Source organism: Nuphar pumila, chromosome 3 (assembly GCF_984573655.1).
Source record: "Nuphar pumila chromosome 3, dmNupPumi1.hap1.1, whole genome shotgun sequence".
In the NCBI taxonomy this organism is placed as follows: domain Eukaryota; kingdom Viridiplantae; phylum Streptophyta; class Magnoliopsida; order Nymphaeales; family Nymphaeaceae; genus Nuphar; species Nuphar pumila.
In genome coordinates this window covers 35,088,741-35,112,904 of record NC_143251.1, presented here as the reverse complement: position 1 = coordinate 35,112,904, position 24,164 = coordinate 35,088,741, and the positions used below count along the sequence as shown (strand labels likewise).

The 24,164-nt window shown below is 41.2% G+C and overlaps 2 protein-coding genes across 7 annotated transcripts in view; one reads left to right on the top strand and one right to left on the bottom strand.

Annotated features, from left to right (window-relative positions):
* Positions 1-16,803, top strand: part of LOC149842560 (uncharacterized) — a 98,820-nt gene extending 82,017 nt beyond the window's left edge. Inside the window, exons 3-6 of one of the 6 annotated variants that reach the window (XR_016430793.1) lie at positions 15,931-16,022; positions 16,193-16,307; positions 16,443-16,541; positions 16,619-16,803. Coding sequence is in view for 1 of the 6 variants with exons in the window: in XM_089999282.1 (XP_089855408.1) it covers positions 15,936-16,022; positions 16,123-16,307; positions 16,443-16,515 (345 nt within the window). In the remaining 5 variants the exon portion in view is untranslated. Of the gene's footprint in view, positions 1-15,898; positions 16,023-16,122; positions 16,542-16,618 lie in introns of all 6 variants that reach the window. The other 5 variants (XR_016430791.1, XR_016430792.1, XR_016430790.1 and 2 more) reach the window with 5 other exon arrangements.
* A 1,918-nt stretch (positions 16,804-18,721) lies between these two features.
* LOC149842559 (fructose-bisphosphate aldolase 1, chloroplastic-like) lies at positions 18,722-22,789 on the bottom strand. Its single transcript, XM_089999281.1, has 6 exons — positions 22,535-22,789; positions 21,460-21,729; positions 21,238-21,347; positions 20,209-20,299; positions 19,815-20,084; positions 18,722-19,185 (listed from the first exon to the last, which is right to left on the bottom strand). The coding sequence occupies exons 1-6, from the start codon at positions 22,700-22,702 to the stop codon at positions 18,907-18,909; spliced, it is 1,188 nt and encodes a 395-aa protein (XP_089855407.1). The 5' UTR covers positions 22,703-22,789; the 3' UTR covers positions 18,722-18,906.
* Between the last annotated feature and the right edge of the window lie 1,375 nt (positions 22,790-24,164).

Below are 24,164 nucleotides of genomic sequence, written 5' to 3'. Positions count from 1 at the left end.
GTCCTTTCGTTTGAAGGACGATGCTCGAGAATGGTGGGACACTACGCGGGAGGTGCAGTTTCCGGGTGCTGAGGTGATTCCGTGGGAGGCCTTCCGAAGGGTTTTCCTCGGAAACTATTTCCCTCCTCATGCGAGGGAAAAGAAGAAGGTGGAATTTCTGGAGCTGTGCCAGGGCAGCTTAAGTTTGAACGATTATATCGCCAAATTTCAACGGTTGGAGCGCTATTGTCCTCACCTATTCGAGGATGATCATGAGCGGGCCGGGAAGTTTATTCGCGGACTGAAGGAAGGACTCAGGCATAGGGTTCTCACCAGCATGCCCACGACTTTTTCTGCGGCAGTAGCAGCAGCCACCCTACTGAACGAGGATTGGGAGCGTTCAAAAAGTGTGCAAGCCAAGAAGTCAACCGCGTCAGGTGGCGAGCAGAAGAAGACATTTTCCGGCGGTCCAGGGCAACGACCACCTTTTCCAGTGAAGACTGAAGCAGGGAAGAAACAGTTTCCTCCAGCAAAACGCCAGCGACAACAGGGCCCTCCACCACCCAGGCAACCGTCGAGTGATAACTGCCCCAGGTGCAAGAGGCCTCATGTGGGACAATCTTGTCCGCGAGACACTGGCGGATGCCTGTACTGTGGCAAGATGGGCCATTTCATACGCGACTGCCGGAAGAAAGCAGCAGATGACCTCAAGCGAACCGGCAACGTATCTCAGCCTCCTCGACCACCTCATCAGCAACAACAGCGAGCACAACCAAGCAGTGGCAGAGAGCCGGGTCGAGTTTATGCAGCCACGGTCGATCAATTGACCAAAGGGGATCTCGTTCAAGGTACCATTCTTGTTGCTGATCAAGCAGCTTTTGCACTCTTTGATTGTGGTGCCACACATTCGTTTGTTTCAGAAAAATTCGCAAAACAATTGCATATAACGGTAAAAACGCTTGTTAATGCATTAGACGTGTATAACCCCGTTGGGAAGAACACGGTTTGCACCACTTTCATACCTGAATTGGACGTAGTTGTGGCAGAGCGGCACTTGCCTGCTTGTGCTATCTTGCTGGAGATGACTGAATTTGACGTCATCCTAGGCATGGATTGGTTGCACAAGTATCATGCCAAGATCTTTTGTCGTGATGGCAAGATCGTTTTATCACCTCCAGGCTCTTCGAGAGTAGAATTCAGAATTCCCAGACCTGTTCGAGCAAGCCGGATGATCTCGGCACTTAAGGCACAGAACTTCTTGCGGAAGGGATGCACTGCCTTTTTGGTTAGTGTTATCCAGTCAGATCCAATGCTCATTCCCATCAGTGAGCTTGATATTGTTCGCGATTACCCCGACGTTTTTCCTAAAGAGCTGTCGGGACTTCCACCGTCTCGTGAGGTAGAATTCAGTATTGAATTGCTACCAGGTACGACACCAATCTCCAAAGCACCCTACAGAATGGCGCCAGCTGAGCTTGAGGAGCTCAAGAAGCAGTTGCAGGAGTTGTTGGATCAAGGATTCATTCGCCCCAGCGTTTCTCCTTGGGGAGCTCCTGTGCTCTTCGTGAAGAAGAAGGACGGGACTTTGCGATTGTGCATCGACTATCGAATGCTCAACCAGGCCACCATAAAAAACAAGTACCCATTGCCGCGTATCGAAGACTTGTTCGATCAGTTGCAGAAGGCCAAGGTTTTCTCGAAAATCGATCTTAGGTCCGGATACCATCAACTCAGAATTAGGAATGAGGATATTCCTAAGACGGCCTTTCGGACGAGATACGGACATTACGAGTTCACAGTCATGCCGTTCGGACTGACCAATGCCCCCGCAGCTTTCATGGACTTGATGAATAGGGTGTTCAAGCCATTTTTGGACACCTTCGTGATAGTGTTCATCGACGACATCTTGGTGTACTCAGAAAGTCGAGAGCAACATCGAGAGCACCTAACAGTTGTGTTGGAGACCTTGCGAAAGGAACGGTTGTATGCCAAGTTCTCTAAATGTGAATTCTGGCTCGAGGAAGTCATGTTTCTGGGACACGTTATTTCTAAAGATGGAGTGTCCGTGGACCCTGCAAAGGTGGAGGCTGTGCTTGGTTGGCAACAACCAAAGAACGCGCGTGATATCAGGAGTTTCCTTGGACTAGCAGGTTACTACCGAAGATTCATTCAGGATTTTTCTAAAATTGCGTTACCCCTGACAAAGTTACTGAAGAAAGAGGCTAAATTCCTATGGGACGAGAAGTGCGAGGCGAGTTTCCAGTTGTTGAAGGAGCGACTTACCAGTGCTTCTATTTTGACCTTACCTTCTGGTAAGGGCGGGTTCGTGATTTATACCGATGCCTCTGGGTCAGGCCTAGGGGCCGTGCTGATGCAGAATGGGAAGGTGATCGCTTACGCTTCTCGACAACTTAAAATTCACGAGAAGAACTACCCAACTCATGATTTAGAGTTAGCTGCGGTGGTGTTCGCACTAAAGATATGGCGACATTACTTGTATGGGGAGCAGTTTGAAGCATTCACCGATCATAAGAGCCTTAAGTACCTATTTTCACAGAAGGAATTGAATATGAGACAACGACGTTGGCTTGAATTCCTCAAGGATTACGACTTCACCCTCTCCTACCACCCAGGAAAGGCGAACGTCGTGGCTGACGCTCTCAGCCGCAAAGCACCGAAAATCTCGATAAATGCTTTATTTGCTGGATGGAGGTTGGTCGAAGACCTAGCCTCATGGGAACCTTTCGCTGTCACTCAAGGTTTAATCGGCTTATCTCACCTTGTTGCTCAACCTGAGCTGCTTGCGAGGATCATCAATGGGCAGAAAACTGATGCACGCTACGAAAAGTTGAAGGCTCAAGCGATATTGGCAGATACACCTTTTCGTCTGAAGGAGGATGGAAGTATATGGTTGAGGGAGCGCCTTTGGGTTCCTGATGACCCGGTTCTTCGAGATGAAGTTCTTGCGGAAGCCCACAAGTCTAGGTACACAATTCACCCGGGTAGCACGAAGATGTTCAAGGACCTGCAACGCAGTTATTGGTGGAACGGTATGAAGCGAGACGTGGCTGAGTATGTCTCGAAGTGTTTAATGTGTCAGCAAATCAAGATCGAGCACCAGAGACCCGGTGGGGTCATGCAGCAGATAGAGATCCCTCTATGGAAGTGGGAAGATGTTACCATGGACTTTATAGTCGGTCTTCCGAGGACGCGGAGAAAGCATGACGCGATTTGGGTGATCGTCGATAGACTCACCAAGTCGGCTCACTTTCTACCTATCCGTCTCAATCAATCGTTAGATGGTCTCGCTGATCTCTATGTTAGAGAGATTGTGAGATTGCACGGTGTTCCAGTCTCGATTATCTCCGATCGTGATCCTAGATTCACTTCAAGGTTTTGGGGACAACTTCAGTTGGCGTTGGGCACAAAGTTAAAGTTTAGTACTGCATTTCACCCTCAGACGGACGGGCAGTCGGAGCGTACGATTCAAACCTTGGAAGACATGCTTCGAGCCTGTATGATGGACTGGAAGGGAGAGTGGGACTCCCACATTAGTTTGGCGGAGTTCGCGTATAACAACAGCTATCATGCGAGCATCGGGATGGCCCCATATGAAGCTTTGTATGGGAGGCCATGTCGATCACCTGTTTACTGGGACGAGGTTGGCGAGCGAAAATTGGAGGCACCTATAGTCTTGCAACACTATACTCAACAAGTGCAGATGATTCGGGAACGACTCCGTACCGCTCAGAGTCGGCAGAAGAGCTATGCAGATAGACGCCGACGAGAGCTTACCTTCGATATTGGTGAGATGGTTTTTGTTAAGGTATCTCCGACGAAGAGCGTATTTCGGTTCGGGAAGAAGGGAAAGCTGAGTCCTAGATACGTCGGACCGTTCGAAATCCTGGAGCGAATTGGAGAAGCAGCTTATCGCGTGGCGTTACCTCCGCAGTATGCTCAGATCCATAATGTTTTTCACGTATCCATGTTGAGGAAGTATGTTCACGATCCATCGCATATCATTCATTATGATGATGTGGACATTAGAGGGGACTTGACTTTCGAAGAAAGACCAGTGGAGATCATCGACCGTCGTGACCAAGTGCTTAGATCAAAGACCATATCATTTGTAAAGGTTCGGTGGCAACATCATGGGATTGACGAATGTACTTGGGAACCTGAGAACGATATCAGGGAAAAATATCCTGACCTGTATTTTGATTCTTCAAGGTAATAGATATTTCGCGGACGAAATTCTTTTAAGAGGGGTAGGATGTAAAATCTCATAAAAAAAAAATTTGTTTGGACCCGGGCCGGGTCGGGTCCGGACCCGACCCGGGCCCCTTTTTATGTTAGGGTTTTAAGAAAAACCCGAGCATTCGGGCGCCGCTACCCACCCCCCCTTCTCCCCCTTCTCTTGCGGGAAGATTTGGGAAACCCACCAGGGGTTTCCCCTTCCGGTGCCCCCCTTCGCCTTTAAGAGAGAGGTTGGAGGGCGAGGGGAGTCTCGCCCCCCTCTCGCAGCCCTCTCGAGCTTTCCCCCCTCCGCGCCGGTCACCTCCCTCGCTGCGCCCTGTCGCCGACGCCGGCCACCGCTCCCAGGTACGCTCCTCCCTCTTCTCTTCTCCTCCCTTTTCCCTCCTTTCCCCCCCCCCCCCCCCCCCCCCCCACCCCTCTGTCTCCTCGCCGGGAGGCCGACAGGCGGCGCATGGCCCCTGCCGTGCCCTCCCACGTCCCCTGTGCCCTTCGGAGGGTCGACAGGGTGCCCTCAGGCCCCTGTCACCTTTCTTCACCTTTTTTTTTTCTTGTAGGGCTGTCGAAGGGCCGGCGGGGGGGTCCAGTCACCCCCTGCGGCACCTCTTTGCCTGCCGTCTCGTGTCAGTCGGCAGGGGCTCAGCCCCTGCCGATTCGATGATTCCGGCAGGGGCTCAGCCCCTGCCACTTGACGTTTCTGGCAGGGGCTGAGCCCCTGCCACTTTCATTTGCGCAGGCAGGGGCTCAGCCCCTGCCACCTAATCGATTCTGGCAGGGGCTCAGCCCCTGCCACTTTCATTGTTGATGGCAGGGGCTGAGCCCCTGCCACTTTCATTGTTGCTGGCAGGGGCTGAGCCCCTGCCACTTTCATTTTCGCAGGCAGGGGCTCAGCCCCTGCCACTTTCATTATTTCAGGCAGGGGCCCAGCCCCTGCCACTTAGCTGTTGCTGGCAGGGGCTCAGCCCCTGTCACTTGTTTGTTTCTGGCAGGGGCTCAGCCCCTGCCACATTTATTTTGCCGGCAGGGGCTCAGCTCCTGCCGCTTCTTTGCGATTGGCAGGGGCTGACCCCCTGCCGCCTCTGTAGTTGTCGACAGGGGCTCATTCCCTGTCGCCCCGTTGCTGTCTGCAGGCAAGGGCCCGCCCCTTGTCGTTTTTCGGTTTTCGGCCAGTAGGGGCACACCCCGGCTGCCTCTCTTTTTCCTATAGGCAGGTTTGTCTTTCTTTTGCTCCGCATTATTATTAACATAGCACTGTTGCAGACCTCGCATCGGACCCTCGCTCTGGCTCCGCGGCCCGAGCCTCGTATCATCTACACGCATAGACGCACGCAGCTGCAAGACATCCCGAGGTAGGGGAAAGTCGCACGAATAGTGTATATGAACTAAATAAAATAAGACTTCTGAGATAGAATGATTATTTTTGCATATTTGCGTATCTGAAGAAGTATGTGTTGATCCATGTTTTACTCTGTGTGATTCTTTTGAAATGGCATAATGTAAATTCTTTGGGTAGACTCATTCTAGAAAAAAATCAAGTAGTTTACTTGGCATGCCTGTTTACGTGTACAATTACTTAACTCATAATTGTCTTTTATGCATGCTTGTTCCTTTGAAACTGCATACTTAAGATAGATTTTGTGAAGAGACTCAAAACCACTGCAATTGCCATTATAACCAAACCTTAAGGCAGGTACGGTATGAATTTTATGTAAGATCATGGAGGGTAATTGAAGGGTGAAATCTATACTTTGCTGATTTTTTATATGGTAATATCGGCCTCCACAGGCCAATTGCTCAGAAAAGCAAAACATGTCAAAAGAATCATATACCAGTATGTTGCTCTTCCATCGTAGTTGTACCTCTAGGAAGGTACGATCGTACTTTTGGACAAGTATGTCCCATGTGGGTTACGATGGTGGGATGATGAGGTTGTGGCAACCTCGATGAATGCTATTAGCAAAATGCTGAGATCACATAAAATGGTGACCATTTCGCCTTCACAGGCAAGATGCTCGAGTGGGTCTAATGGACCAGAGCATATAGGATGGGACGACGGTTAAGAAACCCCCGTCGTACCCATCCGATCTTCACGGTTCATCAAGGGAGAGGATGGATGGTACAAAGACTCCGATGAACAGGTTGTTAACAACCACCCCACGAGCAAAAGACTCGGTTTTCCCCAGTCATCGGAGTTAGGGGAATTGGGATTACCATAAATTATCCTAGGTGGTAACTCCCAGACACTTCTGCAGAAGTTGGATGCATCCATGGGCCACGAATGCCTTTGGGGATTTACTCTCTTGGTCACTGACCGTCCCCTTAGGAGCGGACTCAGTCAGTCATCCGGGTTAATGAAAACACCTGACATAATAAACCCCCGGATTGGTCTCGGCTGTTTCTACGTTTCGCGTCTGTGCGTACCCACAGGCCAGTTAATATCAGAACTTAAATAAGATATTCATGAATAGATATAGATGACTGAGACTTACACTGCTTCTCTTTGCACTTATTACATTTGCTAGAATAGACTACAACTGCTTTAACTGCTTAAATATCATAATTGCCTATCTTATGAATGTCCTGTTTTATTTTCATTCTACTTATCTGTTCGTGCACCTACTAGTTTGTTATGAAACTGACCCATTTCATGGGCAGGTGAGGAGTAGGACTTCACTGGCGGCCGATGGCGTGGTGCAACGTGGATCAAGATTCATTTCCTTTCTGCTGGCGGATCGGCTCTGGGACTTTTTGGAGTTTTTCTTAGATTTATTGAACTGTGGAATAAAAGACCCATTTTGTAATAAACTGCAGATTTTAATCGATTGCTTTATTTCTTAAATTCCTTTAAGATGTTGTACATGTGAATGATGGTTTTTCAGCTAACGTACCCAGGATTGTTGACTTGTGTCCCTTTCTAAAATGTCTTCCGCTGTTGTTTTTAAATATTAAACTTTAAATCTTTGAAAGGTTTTTCGATGAGGTTTTCGAAATCACAAGTCGAAATTTTGGGGCGTTACATAGTCTCTCAAAAGTTGCCTTCACAGAGGCATAATACTCGGCCAAAGTTTGTTCTCCTTGCTGCAGTTTATAGATCTCCTGTTCTACTTGAAGAATACGACTAACATTGGTTTCTTGAGAATAAGTATCTTGCAAATGATCCCACATTTGTTTTACAGAGGTGTAATAAATAAGCTCGTCGGCTATGTGAGGTTGCACGCTATTCATAATCCAGGACATAACAATATCATTGTCCTCTTCCCATGTAGCATACTTTCCAGTTTTTCTGTAGGCTCATTTTCCAACAAAATATGTTTTCGACGATGCCCTGAAAAAGACATCATGAACGTACGCGACCATCTAGCATAGTTAGTCTCATCCAACTTTACAGATGATCCGTATGAAAAAGGATTATCAAAGGCCTTATAATCGGACACACTTTCAGTCTTCATGTCTGACCGCTGCGTATCAGCCATGAAACTACAACCACTCGCAACTACCAACTGCTGAAAACTCAAGTCTGACATGCGCACCAACGACCAGTCTTTCACTATCAGATTTTTAATCATACTGATAAAATCTGATATATATAAAAAAACGTAAACTCAATACGTTGTTCAGATCAAAAACTACTCTGCACACCAACTACCAACCAAAAAAATTCTACCAGATTTCAATCGCCCTGATAAAATCTGAACTATTCACCTTAAAAGCTGCAACCAGATGAAAAAAAATCGATGACTTGCATACCATAACTGCATCTTGGGGGCAATTTTGACATCAACGCAACCATCAACAACCATACCTGCTGCTACGCACCATTGACACGGTCAGGGTTTCCCTGCTGCTGCGTGCACATACCTGCTTCATCGACTACAACTTCAGTCGTAATGAATACTGGTTGCATCACCATCAAACAACCTTTTTTATTTCAGACCTTGGTTGTGGTCATGAGGCTGCTGTGAAGCCCAGACCTGTCTTCCATACGGCGGTCCAGTCACGGCAGAAGCATCGGCAACCCCAGCGATACTGCAATCGTTTGCATCACCTGTGCACGGAGGAGACCCCAATGATACTGCAGACATCTTCAGGCAACGACGTCTCACGGTGTGAACCTGCAGTCGTTTGCGTCACCTGCGCACAGAGGCGATCCCAACGATATTGCAGAGAAGTCTTTAGGCAGCGACGTCTCACGGCAGTGGCTGAGTAGCGTCGCCGACGACATTAGGCACCCAGGGTGGATGGCTCTGATACCATGTTGGAGTCGGCTAGGGAGACGACCTGAAGAAAAGGAAAAACAGAGAAGAGAGAGAGAGAGGAAGAAAAAATTGTATCTTTTATTCAATAGTTAGGTCTAATCTCTCACTTAAATAGAGAGATTAGACACTCCTTATTTACAATAATGCCCTTGTCACATATGAGTAGTTACTAAACTACCCATATGTGACGACTACTTCTTAACACTATCATTTTCTTAGTTTCTTCCAAATTCTTAGGTTTCACGTATGAATGAATGACACTAAGACATGCTCTATGTTTAGGTGAGAAGGATTCATAGGATATAAATCTAGAAGGGTTTCTTCTAGTTCTCTCGGTTCTACGAGGATTGTTTATTGAGGAAGGTTCACTAGATTCATTGTATTTTTCAATTGCACTTCTAAAAGTGTTTCTATCTCTATGTGTATATGTAATTGGTTCACTAGATATTCCTTCTTCGATAGTTTGCTCAAGAAGTGGAGAATGCTCACTCTCTTGTGTATCATTACAAGAAGCATCAAATATCATTTCATCATCACTAGAAATATCTTCATTCCTAGATAATAATTCAAACATGAAGGGATAATCGGCATTATCCTCATGAGGTTTATATTCTTCAAAACCACTTAAATTTTCTAAAAGGGTTACATTTCTAGAAACATATAGTTTATCATTTTTGACATCATAACACCTAAATCTCTTTGTATTTTCGAATATCCAAGAAATGCATAAGAAATGACTTTGGGTGGAAGTTTATCATTTTTGTTGGTAAGAACAAAACATTTGCATCCAAAAATTCTTAGTCTAGTATAATTGGGTTCCTTTTGGTACATAATTTCAAAAGGTGATATTTTATTCAAGTTCTTTGAAGGAAGGCGATTTATAAGATAGACAGATGCAAGAGTCGCCTCTGCCCAAAATCTTTTAGGGATTTTTTGAGAAATAAGCAAAGTCCTAGTAGTTTCAATTATATGTCTATGTTTTTTTTCAGCTAAGCCGTTTTGTTGCGGTGTTTTGGGATATGATTTTTTATGAATAATTTTATTAGTTTCAATATAATTTTTAAAATCATTTGAGAGATATTCTCCTCCGAAATTGGTCTTAAGATTTTTTAATTTACCATTAAATTGATTTTTTATCATCATGTGATATGTCTTAAAAGTAAAAAAAACCTCATGTTTATGCTTGAGAAAGTATATTCAACAAAATCTAGAATAATCATAAAAAAATGGCATAATAAGAAAATCCTCCTTTAGATACAACAGGTGCTGGTCCCCATACATCCGAATGCACAATTTCAAAAGGTTTGGTTGTAAACATATAGTTCTTTGTCCAAAAGGTAAGCTTCTCGTTTTTTCAAGAATGCAATCATTACAAGTGGTCATTTTTACATAGATCTTTAACAAAATGCAAATAAGAAAGCTTGACAATATTGGGATGCCCAAGACGTTTATGCCAAACATTTATATCTTTATGTTGGGCAATATTACAAAAAGAGAATTTTAGAATTTGAAGAAATTCCATGTAATATAAATTTTCTTTCCTAGTGACTTCCCCAATCAACTTCTTGGACCGACAATCTTGTATCCAACATTTATTTGATAAGAATTTGATATCACACCTATGGTCCGATAGTTGAGAGACTGAAAGCAAATTTAAATTTAACTTAGGTATAAATCTAATTTTAGGAATAAAAAATCCTTGATTTTCAAATTTTTTTATTCCTTTAATTTCAAGAGAAGCACCATCCGCAGTTGAGACAAAAGAAGGAGATATATTTTTTGTGTATTCGGGAAGAGCAAAAAAATTTGGAGTCATATGAAAAGAGACACCTGAATCTAAAAGTCAAGAAGTCTTACCCGGATGAGAGAATGTTGAAATGGCGGCCCCAAAAATAAATCCCTTGAGAAGCGGTTGGAGAGCTTTCATGATTTGACTTAGTGATAGTGCTCCATTGTTGGAAGTGGATGGACCCTCCTCTTTATGTGGTTGAAATGTTGTGGACATAGCCACCTTTTTTTCTATTTTGGACAAACCGGTTTAATGTGACCCGGTTCTTTGCAAAAATGGCAAATAATTTTACCATAATCTCTTCCTTGGTACCTTCCATTTTGACCACCTTCCAACATTTTGACCACCTTCTTCTCTTGCTCTTTGATTTTGAAACTTATTAAAATGTGGGGGTTTATATGATTTCAAGTTATTCCTCAGTCTAGAGACGACATAGGCTCCTTCATTTTCATCTTTTGTTGAAGGAACGACCAACCCACTTTGATTGGTTTTATTCATTTTCAATCTAGTTTCTTCTCCACTTAATTTAGTAAGAGCGTCTTCTAAAGGTGGAGAGGTAAAGGAAGATAAAGGAGAAGATCTAGCTTGCTCGAATTCAGGTCTAAGCTCATTCAAAAAGTTAAAGAAGTGATTTTCTTCAAATTGCTTGTGACGTAGTTCAATAGCTTCTCAACTCCATTTTGGTTCAAGGAGTGCAAGTTCATCCCAAATGGATGAAAGTTCGGCAAAATATTTTCTAATGGTCATTTCCCCTTGTTAAAAAGTCAATGCCTTTTTTTTAAGGTAATATTTATGAGATAGATCTCTTAAGGTATACATCCTCTCAAGATAATCTCATACTTGAAATGCCTTTTTGAATTTCAAAATATTGGCATTTATTCTTGTTTCTACCGTAGAAAAAATCCATGAAAGGATTTTATAATTCTTCATCTCCCATTCCTCATGTTTTTTGTTATACTCTTCAAAGGCGTTCTCTCTTTCTTCTCCATCAAGAACCTTAATTTCACCTTTTTCTATTATAGTAATTTTTTGTTCGGGTTCGAGAATCGTACCTTTGACCTAGCCTCAAAGGCCTTTTCTCTTAATATGAGCTTCCATGTTGTCGGCCCAAATGTGATAATTGGACCCATTGAGTTTGAATCAAAGGGAAAAATGAGAATCTTTTTTCCTCATGGAGAGCTTTCTGTGAGAAGGAAAGAGTCTTCTAAATTTGAAAACTTACCACAACGGGTCTTCTTTGACCTTACTTGATGTATTGCACTTCACTTGAAATTGTTTGCAAGAGCTTTTCACGCCAAAAGAAAGAGAATGATGAATGGGCACATTTTTCGAAACAACCACCTTGATGACGCAATGCCCGAGCTATTCTTGTAGAGACCAAGCTTTGATACCATGTGAAAATATCTTCAAAGAGACTATGTGCACAAAAGCACTAAGTCCTCAATGTGTGATGTGTGCACAAAGGCACAAGAAGAACACTTGAAACAAGTGTGCTCAAAGGCACAACACATACAAGAAATTACAAATGCACAAAAGAATAAAAATAAAAAAGAATCTTGTATGGGTCTTTGCTCACGCCGGGCATAAACTTGTATGGGTCTATTAATAATATCATCATTTCTCAATAATGATTTCACATTCTCAACATTAGAATGTTCACCACCATCTAATTTTTCATTATCACAAGAAGTTAGATCAAATGTAATCAACTTCCTTCTTTTCTTGAGTTTTCTCAAGTCCACTTTCATTTTCTAAGAAAGTCATCTTTTGAGACATAAAATTTGTTATTTTTAAAATCAAAACATCTATAACTTTTTTGGTTTTCTCCATAACCAAGAAAGGCACACTCAATGACTTTAGGAGATAATTTATCTTTTTTATGTAAGAGAACAAAGCACTTACAACTAAACACACGTAATCGCTTAAAATCGGGTTTTCTTTCAAAAAAAATTTAATATGGGAAAACATTTTGTAAAGAAGATGAGGGCATTCTATTTATCAAGTAAGTTGATGTTAGAACAACCTCAGCTCAAAAACTTTTGGGAATATCCTTAGAGATAAGAAGAGTCTAGCGGTTTCCATAATATGTGTGTTTTCTTTTGGCTAGTTCATTTTGTTGTGGGGTTCTAGGACAAGATTTTTTGTGACAAATCCCATTTTGTTTTAAATAGTTTTGAAATTCATTGGATAAGTATTTACCACCCGAGTCGGATCTAAGAATGAAAATATCCTTTTGAAATTGGTTTTTGACAATCATATGAAATTCTTTAAAAGAAGAAAATACATCGAATTTGAAATTAAGGAAGTAGATCCACACATATCTAGTAAAATCATCAATAAATGTAACATAATATGAGTACGATATTTGTGAATTAAATCTTTTTCATTGTAATTTTTTTCTCAAAAGGGAAAAGATACATCTTTGAATAACTCGGATGTCTAAGTCTTTTATGCCAAGTTTCAATATCTTTATCTTGGACATAGTTATAAAAGGATTTTAAAGAAAGATTCAAATAATTCATGAAGTAGAAATCTCCCCTCCTATAGCCTTGCCCAATCTGCTTTCCGAACCAGAGATCCTGCACCGATCAACCCTTAGATGAGAAGAAGATTTCACATCCATGATCGAAGATTTGAGAAACAGAAAAAAGATTTAAATTTAACTTTGGAACTACCCTAACTTTTGGAACACAAAAAATTTGAGAAGAGTCTAATGTTTCAGTATTTTTAACTTGCAAAGATGTTCCATCAACAGTAGAAACATGAGACGATTTTGAGTTAGTGCACAAATTGGATAGGATATCTTCATGTGGTGTCATATAAAAAGAGGCTCCCGAATCAAGGATCCAAGAACACATAGCTGGAAGAGAAAATGAGGCTATAGCGGCACTCGAAGTTGATAGAGATTTGAGTAAATATTGAAGTGCATCTAATAGTTGAGAAAGAAAAAAAGTGTCTCCTCCCCTTTTAATTGGTACTTCTCTCTTTGGTGTGGATTCTTCAATGGAAGCCACCTTGTTTTTCGGAAAGTCATTGAGCTTGGGACAATTTGGTCTTATGTGTCCCGATTCATGACAATGATGACAAATAGCTTTCTTATAGCCACCACTATTTTTATTATAGTTATTTTGCCTCCCAAAGTGTGAAGGCTTATAAGTCTTCACATGGTTGCTAGGCTTAGAAACGACCAATACTTCATCTCCTCCTTTAATCATACCAAGACGAGTTTCTTCTTGGTATATTTCGGCAACTGCATCTTCTAAAGGAAGAGGTTTAGATCTATTGAGAAGAGAATATCTAACTTGTTCAAACTCGGGCTGAAGCCCATGTAAAATTTGGAAAAAGTATATTTTTTTTTCATTTGCTCTCTTCTTAGCTCCATATCTTCACTAGCAACCCATTTGTGTTCAAGAAGTGTCAACTCATCCTATAAAGGGCCAAGTGCACTAAAATAATCAGAGACACTCATGTCCCCTTGTTTGATGGTTTGTATTTTCTGTTGCAAGAAAAATTATCTTGCAAGGTCTTTTTGGGTATACATACCCTTCATAAAGAACCATGCCTCATTGAATTTGCGGAATTTAGCAATGTTAGCACATATTTTGAGCTCAACATTGTTCATAAATCAAGCAAGAATTTTTGTATTGTTACTTTCCCAATCTTCTACCTTGGATTGATGATCTTTAATGATTTTAATGTGAGCATCTCTTTCTAAGGCTTTTTCTTGAGTTCCTTTCAACTTGGTGAGCTTGAGTTGAGGCTTCGAGATAATGCCCATCACATATCCCCAAAGATTCTTCCCTTTGAGGTTATTCTCCATGTCGGATGCCCACATCATGCAGTTGGAACCATTTAGCATGAAAGAGAGGTCAATCTTATGTTCATGCTTCATTTTGACTTGATAGAAGAGAGAGGAGAGAATGTGGGAGAACACGGAAGGGCACCTCCACTTTGAGCCAACACAAATCCATGAACACTTTTGAATGTTCTCCCACAATCATGAACACTTAATGGCCTATTTCCATAAGACCAAGAGCACTGTGACTCTGATACCATGTAATGAGATATGCGAATTATAAGGCAAAGTGCAAAAGCACATATACAAGTCATAGACAATATAAAGGCATGACGACACAATACAAGCACAAGAGTGCACACAACGACTTCAAAGAGTCTTAGAATAACAACAAAAGTAAAAATAAAGAGTTTATTGAATGAATATGCTTTGAAAAAGCATTAAAATACATGTGAGGGGTTCACCCCTATTTATACAAGATGAAAGAGAGCATGGACTCTATCGGGAAGCCCCCAGTAGTCGTTGGGGAGTCCCAACCCCAACGACTCCATGGTCTTTTATATAAGTGACATAAAAAAATAAAGAAAATAAAAAAGTAAAAAGAAGAAAAGAAAGAATATAAAAAGGTTACATTGTGAACAGACCAAAATACCCTTCAAGGGTAATACAAGTAATAATCATATATATAGTCTATTTTAACAATACACACACACACACACACACACACACACACACACACACATATATATATATATATATATATTTAGTATTTATGATGATGTAATAAGAAATATCCATTAGGGGTATTTCAGTCTTTTCATAGTATTGTAATAGACTGTGCCCATTAGGGGTACAATAGTCTCTTTTATATTTTTTCTTTTTTTTTGTAACTTAGTATAGAGTTGAGGGCATTTTAGTCAATGACCCATAGAGTTGTTGGAACCTCCTCAACGGCGAGCCGTTGGGGAGGTCCCAATGGCTCTATGTGGCTTGTTTTGTATATAAATAGGGGTGTTCCCCCTCTTGTATTTTTAATGCTTTTCCTAAGCATTCTATTTAATAAAGATGATATTTTTTATGTTTTTGTGTTATTTTTTGACTCATTGAAGTTTTGTATATGCACTTTGTGCTTGTGTAGTGCTTTAATGTTTTTGTTTTGTTCTTTATTGGACTTGTAATAGTGCTTGTGCACTTTGTATTTGTTTTTTCGAATATTTCAATACAATACAAAGATAAGGAAACAAATGCTGATGCATCATGATGCATAAAATGGTAATGTTTCAGACTGATGATCTTGATCTCCTTTTGTATCACTTTCATCAGAGGTTGCAAAGCCTTAGTGTCTATATTACAGGACCACTTATTTTCATGACTCCTCTAATTGTAGATCAAATTAGAAAAGTAAAATGCTGATGCAAAAAGAAATTACATTAATAAAGGGGACAAAAAAAATGTGGCTTAGTTGAATGTCATGATCATCCATTATCTGTAAGGATAGAAAATCTATTTGAATACAACCAGGTCAAAGCTTGTAGTTTCAGAAACATGAAAAGCATGTTATGGAAGATGAGAGAAAACTCTGAGAGTTATGGGATTACACAATGGAAGGCATCATATTATAAAATAAATAGCACTCTGAACATCTTGGTCTCAGATTTCTTTGCAATTTATTTTTCACATTTTATGTGATCCAGCTTTTCTGAAACTTTTAAGTCTTGCCATTTTTGTCTAAGTGCTGACTGAAGGGAGTCTCTTTTTTTTTTGAGTTTTAATGTTAAATGTCTGCAGTACTAAATTGCTGGTTTGATCTTTGTCTACGTCCAGTATTGTCCTTATATGTAGTTTAGCATTATCAGGATAGGGGTGTTGCTTCTTGTTTCTTAACTTCCTTCCAGACATGATGCTGAGGATCATTTACTCAACAGTATTCATCAAGCATTTTTTCAAGGTAATCCAATTTTGATGATTAGTTTTTCTCACATAATTTGACATTTACAATCATGTTTTACGGTTGCAGTTATAGGATACTTATTTTACTTATTAAACAGGACTCTACCTCATTCTCTTTGCACCAGTGCATGCCCTCTGCTGGAGTTTACATGGTACTTCTTTTGTCAGGTGCAGTGACACGCATATCTGAGAGGATACTGCTAGATCCTGATAACTTTGTTCCAACCATGTTCATTCATCTTATTGTTGGCCTAGCATGTTTCTGCATTTCTGCTCTTGTCGTGTATCCTCTTCTGAACTTAATTATGACATTAATGAGTTTATCTCTATGCATTTGTGTTCTGCTAAAATGGAATCATAGTGCTGGGTGTTAGAAACAATGTCCTGGCCATCTTTGTTTCCTAAATTTGATCCATAGATATCAACATGAGAGACCTTTCATTCGGAGACTTGTCCAACTGCATGAGATGAAAACGGACCACACTGACTGAAATGGGAGAGCTTGCAGACTGTTAATGTAAGAAGTTTGCTTTCCCCTTTTTATTGGGAAGCTAACACATTCCTTTTTTCACTTGTCTGCTCTACTTGACGTAGGGAGCTGTTCCTGATTCTCCTTATCCAGACCTAAATCAGTACTGCTTCACTAGGAATGATCTCAGTACCAGCAGTGAACCTCCAAGAAGCCACTCACATGAAACAATGTTTCCCTGTTTTAGTTGGAGAAAATATTTCTGATTTTATTTTTCAATATTCTATTCATTAGTTCGCATATTCTAAAATGAAGGTTCAATGTCAAGGTCAACACACGCATGTGCAGAGGGAGGCTGTTGCTAAAAGCCCAAGCCCAAGTTAAAGAGTGAGACTGATGGCTTATCTGTGTGTGTGTGTTAGAGAGAGAGAGTTTAAATTCAACTAGCATAAATTACCAGATTACCCCTCAAGTTGCTACAATCGTTTGTATGTGCAAACGAGTTGGCAACTAACTACTTTTTTGGGTCTGTGATCTACATGTTTCCAGTAGGAACCAGCTTTTGAATCGCCAGAATCCAACCTGTATACAGGTTTTTCCGGTGATGCAAAAATCAATGGTTGTAAATGCATCGATTTTTTCTGACTAAAAAAACAATTTTTCATATAAAAAACCTGATTGAAGGGTCGTTTCCCACTAATTTGAGCATTCTGAACACATCTACCTGGTCAGATTGAGTCAAAACAATTTATAGCGTGAGATTCCAATTAGATAGTACCTGCAATGACTATTAAATATAAGCCCTTCTGAAATTTGTTATTACTTTTAGGCAGCTAGTATTTTTTTTACGGAAAAAAGTAATAATATTTAAACTTCTGTCACAACGGCACGAATACTAAGCTCACAAGAGTTTCACTCATCTACTTGGAAAACTCGGGAATGTCACCAAGTTATGGGTGCATCCTTTACTGCAAAGCCGAAGGTGGGTGTACTCCTTGGTGGACAAAGGGGACCTAGGGTTTTACACCAACGAACTTTGTGAGCCAGACCGTTTTCCCCTGGTTATCCCCCCCCCCCAAAAAACGATTGAGGACCTGATACAAGGTACAAATTTGCAAAATTTTTGAAAAATGAAGCAGGAAGACATGGTTTCTTTTAATTGTTTATTTGATTAAAATTATTTTTTAATATTTTAACTTATAAAAAATGTTTATTATTGAAATGCTATAAAAACAATAAAATAAAAATGGTGCGCATCATAGCCTTTCACGTGTCATCTAGACACTGCGTCCAAAATGTATGTCCTTGTGTCTGATCATTTATCATTATGTATATAAGCAATGATTTGCCCAACAGGGTTGCCAAAAGAAAGGCTCTGCCTTTCATATTCGAATTTTTGAAAGGCAAGCTGGGGTTAGTCAGACCCCTACCAGTTATACAACGATACCATGAGATTTGAACTTGCAACGTCCCAACACAAGGAGATGTGCACTAAATTAACTATGTTCAGTTACCATCCTTAACAGTCTTTTCTCCCGTTCTGAAGGCAAGGTAGTAGAATATGATCCAGTTGGATTGGAACAGTTCACTCTAACTCATATGAACTTGGATATATAGTCCATTAAGATTTCAAGATCACTTCTTCAATAGTGGAGAAAATCAATGTGATCTCCAAAGATGTGATCCATTGAAATTCAGCATAGTACAGATCCTGGCCCTTGGCTATAAAATCATTCCATTCCGCCACACCCATTACTATATATATATATATATATATATATAGTAATGGGTAGGTGTGAAATGACTGGTGCTAAATGAGTTTTTTAGGGTTTTTTTGTTTTATTTTTAAATTTTGACCATTCAGATGTGATCTATGTAATAGGGATCAACCCTTGAAGTGTTTGATTGGGTTTTTATAAGGTTTGAAAAATCAACGGTCTAAAATCTTTGAAAAATTTGGAGGCTTCAAATATCATTTTTTTCATCCAAAACACATGATCCAGGTGTGGATTAATTGCACATTTATGGGGTTGGAACTGCCAAAAAAACACAAGGGCAGAAAATTCCATTTAGCACCTATCAATTTTGTACCTACTCATCTCTCTCTCTCTCTCTCTCTCTCTCTCTATATATATATATATATATATATATATATATATATATATATAGAGAGAGAGAGAGAGAGAGAGAGAGAGAGCATCGCATAGGAGTAGATGATACTAAGCAAATAATAAACAAAAATAACCTTAGCCTACATGAGTATTAATTATCCATTACAAGGCAAGACACGAGAAAAAAATAAGTGTATACATGCTGCATGGAGGCAAACATCAAAACCTACTCCACATAATATCATACGTAGGAACAGAAAATTTGTGGGTTGTGGCATGGCGCGTGCATGCGTCTACTACGCTCAGTAGACATAGCCCTTGACAAACATCCCCTGCTTAGACTCCTCGCTCTCTCCTTCACCAGTGTATTTTCCAAGCTGAGCAAGAGAGTTGGACTTGGCTCTCTGGAGCAGTGCATCCTGTGCTGCCTTGACGTTCTCTGGTCGCCCGCCCCATGTCTTGAGGCAAGTGTTCTGGAGGGCTCTTGCATATGAGAAAGATACGTGCCACGGGTTCGGGCCCTGGTTCATGGCATTCAGGTTGAGGGTAGCCTCTACTTCAGATTGCCCTCCAGACAAGAACTGCACATTCAAATGCAGAGAAAACATACATGAGGTCATTGCAAGATGTAGGTGAACAATGTTAATTCTCACTTTATGCAAACATTAGCCCTTATTCAACAATGTTTGCACTGTTGTCTCTAATGCATCCAGGTAGAGAAATGACATCAATAGAACATGAATGTTGCAAGGGTTCTCCCTGTTCAAAATAGGATGAACAAAGAAACAAGAAGGATGAGATGATGACACCATAATGCTCATATCATGTTCTGTATGAATTATACTCACTAGCTCTACGCATATATCAGCTCTTATTCATTGCTTGTTATACTATTGCCTATAATGCTTCCACAAAGAGAGAGAGAGAGAGAGAGAGAGAGAGAGAGAGAGTTAATAGAACATGGATGTTCCTTTAGGTGCCTCCTATTCAAAATTCACACGAGCAACAAGGATGAGGTGATACCATAATGCATATATCATAAACTACGTCAATTATGTTCACTCTTATGTATATGTCAGTTCTTATCCAATGCTTGTTATGCTATTGCCTAGAATGGTTCCACAAGGGGAGAGAGAACATGGATTCTGTATGGGTGCCACCATTCAAAATTGACATGAACAAAGAAACAAGAAGGAAGAGATGATGATACCATAATGCCAGGGACGGCAGGCGGAATTCGGCGGTGGAGGAGCTTGAGGGTGTATTCAGCAACTTGCTGAGGGGTGGCCTTGTCCTTGCACTCTGCACCTGGGGTGACCATGCTGGGCTTCAAGAGGATGCCCTCAAACATGACATTGTTCTCAGCCAAGTAGTAGAAGACCTCAGCCCACACCTTCTGGGCCACCTCGAAGTTCCTTTCAATGCCATGATCACCATCCAACAAGATCTCAGGTTCAACTATAGGAACCAACCCATTGTCCTGTGTACAAATTCCATTTAACAAACACATAAATTAAAAGGAATACCAGCAATTGCAGATAAACTACAAAGAAATGGTGAACTTTTTCCTCTTAAAACACTTCTTTTAGGAAGATCATCTATACTTGGGAGATTGCAGCATAGCGGGCAAGACCCCAAGCAGCCTCCTTGACGGCAAGAGCAGATGGGCCATTTGGAATGCTCACAACAGTTCTCCTGTTTTGAGTCACAATATCAGAAGGTTAAATAATTTTCAAAGATGATCAACAGTGTTTCTCCATGAAAAAAGCAAGCTGAGCTAAGCAGCAAAAAAAGCTCCCTTTTACATATCTTCTACTGTCTCCTGCAGCATACTATTACTATCTAGTGAGAAATCATAGGTGCAAGCTTTATTTAGCTTTCAATACGGTTTGTTAGTTAGGGATTTTATCTAGGAATTGTGTCATTTTGACATAAAAAACATGTTTTTCTAAGTCATAAAATTTTAGAGCAGTGCAAGCTGTTCATTTTTTACACACTTAAGAAAACTTGCTTACATGGTACAATCAATGATCCAAAACATGTGGACCACATCTGTAAGGTTAAATGTTAAAAATAAAAGCAAAAAGTGGAAAAATGGTTTTCTAGATTGTACATATTGTTGACAGTAGCAAATATTTGCCATATATATATGAACCGGACTTTTTATGCATGAAGACCCTGCCAAAGACTTTTAGTAGCATTCTATAATTTCTTGATGTAGCATGTAACCTATATGTGTATGCTTGTCTCTGTATTGATCAGAAATTCCAGAAATTGGTAGAATTTTATGTGGCAGCGAGGGTAGATTAAGATACTTTGACAACGAATTCCGTTGAAGTTGGATTTCCTAGACCTTGTCTTGGATTTAGATATGTTAGGCTTTATTACAAAGTCCACAGATAATTTGGTGGGGGTGAGTTCAAAACCTGGAACTAAGGCATTTGGAGGTCATTTTCAGATACTGAAACAATCCAAACAGAAGAATTCCCTAGCTAGAATTGAACTCCAATTCCACAATGCAGCCAACGTAAGAATGCATGAAAGACATCAGAATGCATGCAACGAGAAAAGAAAAAGAAATTAAAACAAAAGGATGGTCAGAAGTATCATGCTGGGGGGGGCGCATATATTACCATTTGGCAAAGCGAGCACCCTGCTGGTAGTACGCTGCAGACCGTGAAGCAAGACCATCAAGACCTTGGCACCACGACTCATCATTGGAGCCAGCAAGAGGCACCAAACCCTGCATTATACAAACATGGTCATCATACATCATGCCATAGATGGTGATGGTGGTCATCATCACCATCATCATCATAGCATCATGAAAGCATCACTTTATGCTGATTAATTACCTTGTCGACTTTGATGCCGGGGACAATGTTCTGGCTGGTGAGGACGTCGACCATCTTCTTGCCTTCGGTGGTGGACTGGTAGAGGGTCTCCTCGAAGAGGATGGCACCGGAGATATAGGCTCCGAGGCCTGGGACGGAGACGAGCAGGGTGCGGTAGGCCTGGCGGTTGGCCTCTGAGTTCTCCAGCCCGATGGAGGCCAGCCTCTTCCCGCACGTCGCGTTGGACTCGTCCATGGCCAGTATCCCGCGTCCTGGCGATGCTACGGTTTTCTGCATTCATGGCAACAACTCACTCTCACCAACTATTGCTTTCCTCCTCTTAACACAAAATACTGATTTTCTAACGAAAGAAAATCTGACGAACTTGTATATATATTATTTTTTCTGGATAAACTTGTTGCCACTAGTATTACCATTATCATTATTATTACTAGAACCAGTATAATACAAGCAAGAATCTTGGCATAAAAATTTCTGATTCTGACCTTAGGGGGTGTTTTGAGCACTCAGACAAATAGTCAAAAACTAACATGAATTGCTGTGCCCTTTCGGGAGGGGGGGACCCCATCCACCTTCGTGGAAGTTTTCAAATGAAAGCGAGAGAAAGACACTATGGGAAAACCTTGTGTACCACGTGGACTGACAACTTTTCAGTGGGACCCACCGATTTTATTTCATTTTCATGGAAGGGAAAACTGTTCAACTGAAAAGAGCACGAGGTTTTAAAAACTCTGTTAGCTCAACTTTCTTAGGAAAATCCTTTCATGCAAAGGGAGGTTGAACAGACTTTCACATGAAAGAAGGTGGTAGGAAAAACTGAAGCTCACTGTGCTAGCATAGCACTTTCCCACCATGACTATAGTGGCAAAGGAATTACAGCTCAACACTTTTCCATCAAAACTACATGAAACAAAACGAGCCTTAAATGTGGTGATCAACAGCGACCAACTTAGATCACTTACTTTGCAAACCCCTTGCTGGGTCAAAGGATTCATTTTCCACTACCACTTGTAATTCCTTTGAGAGAGAGAGAGAGAGAGAGAGAGAGAGAGAGAGATTGTTCATTCATTCATACCGCGGTCTTGACGAGCTCATCGGCGTAGGAGCCAGCGCGGACGACGAGGGTCGACGGAGCGGCCGAGTTGACCCTGAAACTGGCAGTGGAGGAGCGGAGGGACTGCCCCTTCAAGAAGTCAGACTTGTCAATCACTGGGGATGACTTGAGCAGAGATGCACTCGCCATTTCCTCCTTTCTTCTCCTTCTCCGCGAGCTCGAACCAACTATTGCTCGCCTCCTCCCTCTCCCTTCCTGTGTTCGGAAATGTAGCTCACTCCCTAATTAAGGATAGCTCACACATCTTGGGTGTCCATTTTGAGGTTCATATCAGCCTGCCAATCATCTATTGCCACGCGTATGATAATGAACACGTGGCCGCACCTAAGGCGTTGGGACAAGATTGTGTGAGAGTGGTAACCTCCTCCCCATGACCGTAAGGGGACCAAGAGCCATTTCCTTTTGCTTTTGTGGAGTGACCACACTACCCTTAATCGTGAGCCACTAATTAGGAGCGAATGGTGGTGCTTGATGGTAAAGAAGATGGGGCATTACCCACAAAAGACAAGTGATTCCTTCACATAGAGGTGACTCCTTAAAATCAAGCCCTGGCATCTGCCTGCAGTCATCAATCAGATTAGGAAATTTTTCTCCCCATAATGTTCCTCTCACCTTGTGTGTTATTGAAACATGGCCCTACAAGTGGCTGCATGAGAACGTAGAACTTCACGATTGAGTTGCATTAAGGTCACCACCACATAACTGCTCAAAATTGAAACAATGTGTTGGTTGTATTTATAAGCTTCTCGTGGTTGAGAGACCAACATTGCCAACTTATGTTAATGACCCAATGAATGTGAGTCATATTGATGAAAGTTTTGTTGGCACTGAATGTCGTAGCTTTTCCGTTCTACAGTCACCCAACTTCTCTCTCTCTCTCTCTCTATAGTTTTGTTGGCACTGAATGTCGTAGCTTTTCAGTTCCACAGTCATCCTAACCTCTCTCTCTCATAGGGAGAGTAGGGGTAGCTGCCTACTTCAATTTGTTTACGGGAGCCTACCAAGGTGGGAGGGTTTCGGGTTATTTTTCGCAAATCTGCCCAGCAAATGCACTGGGCATTGTTGATTTGCCAGTAAACGACACTTTGATCATGTTTTTTTTAAATCTCAAAAATGGCAAAGAGCAATTAAAGAAAAGATAGTGATTTACGTGATTCAGTTCTAATGAACTTACGTTTATGTAGAATGGCACATGGATGATCATCTATTCATGCCAAAGGAAAGTAAATATAAAGCAGAAGGAAGAAGATAAGAAAAGGGAAAAAAAATACAAGTTACAACAATTCATCCCTCACCTGACATGATATTGTTGCCAATTATTTTCACATTCTTTAATTCTATTTCTTGTTGATTGTCTCTTGATTGAGGTTGTTTCTTATTTCTTTTCTTTACTTGATTTGTCATGCGTTTTGTTACTGATTTTACTTCTTATTTTTGTGCAAGATTGATAACGATCCTTCGTGTCAATCTAGAAACTTATTATCTAAATTGTTACCATTTTCTCTATAGAGTCTGACCATGTTTCCATTTTCTCTACTATTACCAATTTCTGTGAGAGTCTTGACAAGCTGACCGTGTTTTCATTTTCTCT

What these genes read in the sequence shown, in the direction of transcription:
- LOC149842559 (XM_089999281.1), bottom strand. Translation starts at nt 22,702, where the DNA reads ATGGCGAGTGCATCTCTGCTCAAGTCATCCCCAGTGATTGACAAGTCT. An exon ending in ATGAGCTCGTCAAGACCGCG is followed by an intron (nt 21,730 to 22,534) that starts GTATGAATGAAT and finishes CCATGAATGCAG; the next exon opens with AAAACCGTAGCATCGCCAGG. An exon ending in GGTGCTCGCTTTGCCAAATG is followed by an intron (nt 20,300 to 21,237) that starts GTAATATATGCG and finishes GACTCAAAACAG; the next exon opens with GAGAACTGTTGTGAGCATTC.